Here is a 5,141-nt window from a genome sequence, read left to right as displayed (position 1 = left end):
TCAACACAGCAGGAGGCCCCAGAGGCGCTTCCTCCAGGACCCGTGGAAGGGGGTACGGAGGAGGGAGGAGACGGGGTGCCCCTCCAGGCCCCGCCCACTCGGGCCTTCAGACTCCAGCCCCTGGGAAGTCGAGGCTGCAGGGGCCTCTGAGGTCCTACGGACTAACTTTCTCTCTGGACAAATGGGGACACTGAGGCTGATGATGGAACCAAGTCCACTGTACATTCTGGGATTGCCACAAAACGGAGGAGACCAGAGACTGGCGGCTGAGGCATGGAGGCCATGGAGGGGCAGAGGGGGCCTCCCAGGGCAACTGCTCCTCCAGATTCTCTGGGGAGAAGCCTCCCCAACAACAGTGGTCCCAGACCCGCCCAACATCAGTTATTTGGAAGCTTCCCCCACCCCCAGCATCTTATTATAAAAATTTTCGAACCTGCAGAAAAGGAAAGGAATTGTGCAGTGAAGAGTGCTCCCCCTGCTAGTGCCTTGGTTTACCCTCACTCTGTTTGCCGTATCCCATTATCTGTCAGTCCCTCCCTTTGTCGGTCCGTCTCTTTACCCTATTTTTCTGACGTCTCCAGGTCAGAGGCAGACGGCAGCACCTTGCCACTCAGAGGCACTGTCTTTAAATGCAGATTTCCTGTCCCACTCCCAGGAGCTCTGACTCTGAGGATCTGGGAAGGGTCCCCGAATCCGTTCCCACAGGACTGGATGTGCAGTGTAGTTCCTCCCCTCTGTCACTGTCTTCCCATCTCCATCTCCCCAATGGCCTTCAATCCCTGGGTGGCCCTACATGTGGGCCTTTCCTGTCTCTCCAGGCACTGAGCTGGGGGACAGGCATGGAGACAGCCTCTGTGCATCATCATCTTTGGAATGGGCGGAGGCCATCCTAGTCACAGTTGCCATGAGGGTGAAATGCCATGCAGGGGTGGTGCTTAGGACTCTCATCTCCTGCAGGGTGTCTCTTTGCCCTCCAGGCCTCTGTCTCCATGCCTACTATATGCATCCTGGCTCCCTCCTCTATGAGCCTGCTGTATGCTTTGCGGCTCCTTCGTCTCTGGGCTCCATTTTGTCACCTCTGTGCCTGTCTGGGCCTGCGTGGATGGCAGTGCAGCAAAGCCTCTCAGCAAGCTCTGCAGGGAAGAGGGAGCCTCAGCCCTTCGGCCCCAGCAGGGCCTTCCCGCCCACCCACACTGTGAGCCCCGCGCCCGCATGTTTCCTGGAGCCTCCACCTGGCAGCGCTGAGCTCTCTCATGATGGTGTGGAACTCCCTTCCCATGGCTGCTACGGGGGCTGGAGTCAGGCCCTTTTCAGTGGGAGCTGGCTGACAGCTTTGTTTTTTGGAATTGGAAGTCCATGGGGGCAGAAAAGAAGCAGGTGGTCACCATGGTGATATCCCTCATCTAAGGTGGAGCCAACAAGCAGCAGGTGGGGGTGACAGCAGGGAATGGAAGAATACTCTGGTGGGGAGGAGACCAAGGTGGTGACTTCTTCCAAAAGCAGCCACAGAATGGGGGACAGTGAGGGATGTGGATGGGGGGACACACCTTGAGGATTGGGACCAACACCTGTGGGAGTGAGGACACCGTGTTTAAGGAGGAAGGATGGAGAGGGGCTTGCTGTCGGCCCTGTGTGAAGTTGGTGGTGTGCTCTCTGGCAGAACCCCAAGCCTGAGCCTTTCCAGGGTCCCGTGTGCCACGAAGCTTGCTGGAGATGAGACATAGGCCCGTCCCACACACACCAGCACATGCATACATGCACCTGCACACACACACAAGATTTCACACATGCACACATACCCAAGATTGCACGCCCGCATACACAGACATGCACACCCGCCTGCACACATGAACACACATGCACACTTACACATGATTTTACATGACACAAGCACAAGATTGCACGCACATGCACACATGCACATGCAGACACACACATGCATACACACATAAGCACATGCACGCAGGCACAGAATTTCACATGCACGCATGCACAGGATTTCGGGCACACATGTTTACAGGATTTCACACATGCAGACATACACACGCATGCACAAGCCCATACACGCACACACAAACACTTGCCCATGTCGCGTTGCATCCACTTCTGTCCACACCGCCCAATACATTCGAGCTCCCTCAGTTGCGACCCCGTAACAGGTCTCCTGCCACCTCCACTCGCATGTGCACACAGCCCTCTGCGTGTTAGGACTGTGCGTTACGTGGTGGGCGGGGCCAGTGGAAGACCGTGAGCACAAGATTCTAAAAGCCATGAACACCGAGTAAGTGACTTGAGGCCTCAGGCCCGCGGCTCGAGGTCTCTCCTTCAGGCGGAGTCCGACTGCCCAGCAGGGGGTGCTGTGGACCCAGAGTTCGCAGGAGGGTCTTCCTGCGGGCGTGAGACGCTGCTGAGGGGCCGGGCGTCCAGGGACCGGTCCCGAGGACCGCGCCTGCTGTCTGCTCCCCCTCCAGGCGACACCTCAGGTCCAGCCCCGGGGAAAACTGGAGCCCAGCGAGTTCATTTCCAACACGAGAGTCTCTCCAGCATCCCCTCCCCATTCCCCCCCCACACACACACCACGTCCAGTCTGGGCCTCCTTCTTGCCCCTTGCCCCAGCTGGTCCCTCTGCCAGGTCCACTGGAGCTGCACGGGCCTGGCAGGGGTGGGGGGGACCACACAGGCCTAGGCTCTGCCTCAGCAAATGTGTCACCTTAGGTGGTGGGATCAGAGCGTCAGTGGCACGCTTGGAATGTCCGTCTGGAGGGTCCCCAGTTGTCCTGACGGCGCCGTCTGCTGTAACAAAAGACAACACGCCCTGTGGCTGGTGGGCTCTGGTCCCTTTCCAAATGTTGGCAATGCTGTGGACACATCTGGGCGCAGGACAGACCAGACACACGTGGAGAGAAGGGAGGAGAACCAGGACTCTCTGCAGATGAGGGCTGGATTACCTGGGTGTGTGCCTGTCCCACATCAAGTGGCAGCACGTGACTCAGGCACTGTGCCCTGATGTCCAGCCAGAGGGGACAGGGGATGGGCCTGCACTGGAGATCCGTTCCCACCAGGGCCAGGGGTTGCTTATATGGAGTTCGCCCTGGAAAGGGTCTTTGGCATCTAAGTGTCATTTGCAATTTGAGGATGAAAGTGCAAACATGAGCCCACAGACCTGCTTTCCCAGGCGCCTTGAGGACAGCACCTACCGTCAGGCGTCAGCATAGCCAGCTCAGGCAGGGCTGCCCAGACAGCACAGGTGCAGTGTAAATACACCAAGAGCCCAGAGTGTGCATGGACAGGTGGGCAGCGGGCCTGGGGGTCAAGGTGGAAGGTGGGGAAGGACTGAAGATGCCAGCGGAGACTAACTCTGGGCAGACACCTTGGCAATGTTGGTGGAAAGGCCTTTGCTCTTGGAAATCGGGGCACTTGAGCTTTGGGCACATCACTTGACCTCTCCGAGCTCTGACTTCCTGGTCTATGAAATATGGGTGTGTTTAAATACTTGTGTGAAGTACTCACAGCAGTCATTTCTAAAGGTTGCACAGATATGTATTTGTTTACTCTGGGGTGCGAGAATGGAGGGACAGGGAGGAAAGGATTTTGGTTTTTGGTTTTTTACATTTTATTCCTCTGTAAAGTTTCTGTTTCTATTAATTTTAGAGTTTTATTTTAAAAAGAAACGCTAGCTGGGTGTGGTGGCTCAAGCCTATAATCCCAGCACTTTGAAAGGCCAAGGCAAGAGGATTACCTAAGCCCACAGGTTCAAGACCAACCTGGGCAACTTTGACGAGACCCCATTTCTACAATAAATCAAAAAATTAGCCAGGCGTGATGGTGCATGCGCCTGTGGTTCCAGCTACTGGGAAGGCTGAGGCGGAAAGATTGCCTGAGCCCAGCAGGTCGAGGCTGTGGTGGCCATGGGTGTGCCACTGCACTCCAGCCTGGGCGACAGAGACTCCTACTCAAAAAACAAAAAACAAAAACGAACAAACAATGAAACAGTGGTCAGCGGGTTTTGCAACATGATCAGCAAATCTTGGTTTTAAGTTTTCTAAGGCCTCCTTCTTTGATGTTAAAGATTAGCCCCATCACTCCTGGCCTCCATAGCATGTTCCGTGTACCCACGCTGCTTACCCCTACCGGTATCTGCCTCACTTGTACACAGCCCAGATGCTTGCTCAGCCACCTCTCCTCCCTGGCAAAGTGGACTTTGTTCAGGTCCACCCAGGTGATAAATTGTGACCAGATTATCTCATCATGAGGATGCTGATGTCCCACGTCCTCCGATTCAGGATGAGGGGTCTGCGGGGGGGCTCTGGGGAAGCTTTGTTCCTCCACGAACAGGAGCCGGCGAGGCTGAGGCACCTCCCTCCCATCCCCCATCCTTGACCGAGCTTCCTGGACACCCTGAGTACCCTATGACAGTGAGGCAGGGGCCCTGGACACACAGGGCAGTGACAAGGCCCCTCACCTGGGCTCCTTCAGGCTCCCAAAGGTGAGAACCTTCTTTCTTTCTGCTGTTGCCAAGCTCCTAGAACAGCACTGGGGCCACGGTGGCCACTCATCACCCTTGGGAGACCAAGGGAGTGTGACATTGCTCAGGCCACAGTGAGCGGGGAGTCCTGCTCACAGTGAGCTGTGATCGTGCCACTGCACTCCAGCCTAGGCAACAGAATGAGTTCCCAACTCAAAAAATAAATAAATAAAATAAAAAGATATAGCCGGGCTCGGTGGCTCAGCCTGTAATCCCGCGCCTTGGGAGGCTGAGATGAGTGGATTGCCTGAGCCCGCGGGTTCGAGACCCGCCTGGGCAACTTGGCGAGACCTCATCTCTACAATAAATCAAAAATTAGTCAGGTGTGGTAACACACACCTGTAGTTCCAGCTACTCATAAGGCTGAGGCGGAAGGATCGCTAGAGCCCAGCAGATCAAGGCTGCGGTGGCCGGGAGCATGCCACTGCACTCCAGTGTGGGTGACAGAGTGAGACTCCAACTCAAAAAAAATAAAAATAAATAAAAAATAAAAGATATTAGCTATTCATATATAACAAAACATACCATATAGAATAATGGTGCATAGTCCACTCTGGTCTGTACAATAAGTTTATTCCTTTTTTTTTTTTTTTTTTTGAGTTGGAGTCTTACTCTG

The 5,141-nt window shown here is 55.0% G+C and overlaps 1 protein-coding gene across 1 annotated transcript in view; it reads left to right on the top strand.

The window, feature by feature from the left end:
* NOX5 (NADPH oxidase 5) overlaps positions 1–1,717 on the top strand; it is a 35,152-nt gene extending 33,435 nt beyond the window's left edge. Inside the window, exon 16 of the mRNA XM_021710602.1 lies at positions 1,661–1,717. Coding sequence (XP_021566277.1) covers positions 1,661–1,717 — 57 coding nt within the window. The remainder of the gene's footprint in view (positions 1–1,660) is intronic.
* Positions 1,718–5,141: the final 3,424 nt, after the last annotated feature.

The sequence above is a fragment of the Carlito syrichta genome, unplaced genomic scaffold, assembly GCF_000164805.1.
Source record: "Carlito syrichta isolate Samal-C Ts95f unplaced genomic scaffold, Tarsius_syrichta-2.0.1 Scaffold290822, whole genome shotgun sequence".
Lineage (NCBI taxonomy): Eukaryota > Metazoa > Chordata > Mammalia > Primates > Tarsiidae > Carlito > Carlito syrichta.
Note: the sequence above shows the minus strand (reverse complement) of the source record. Positions and strands in the feature narration are given on the sequence as shown.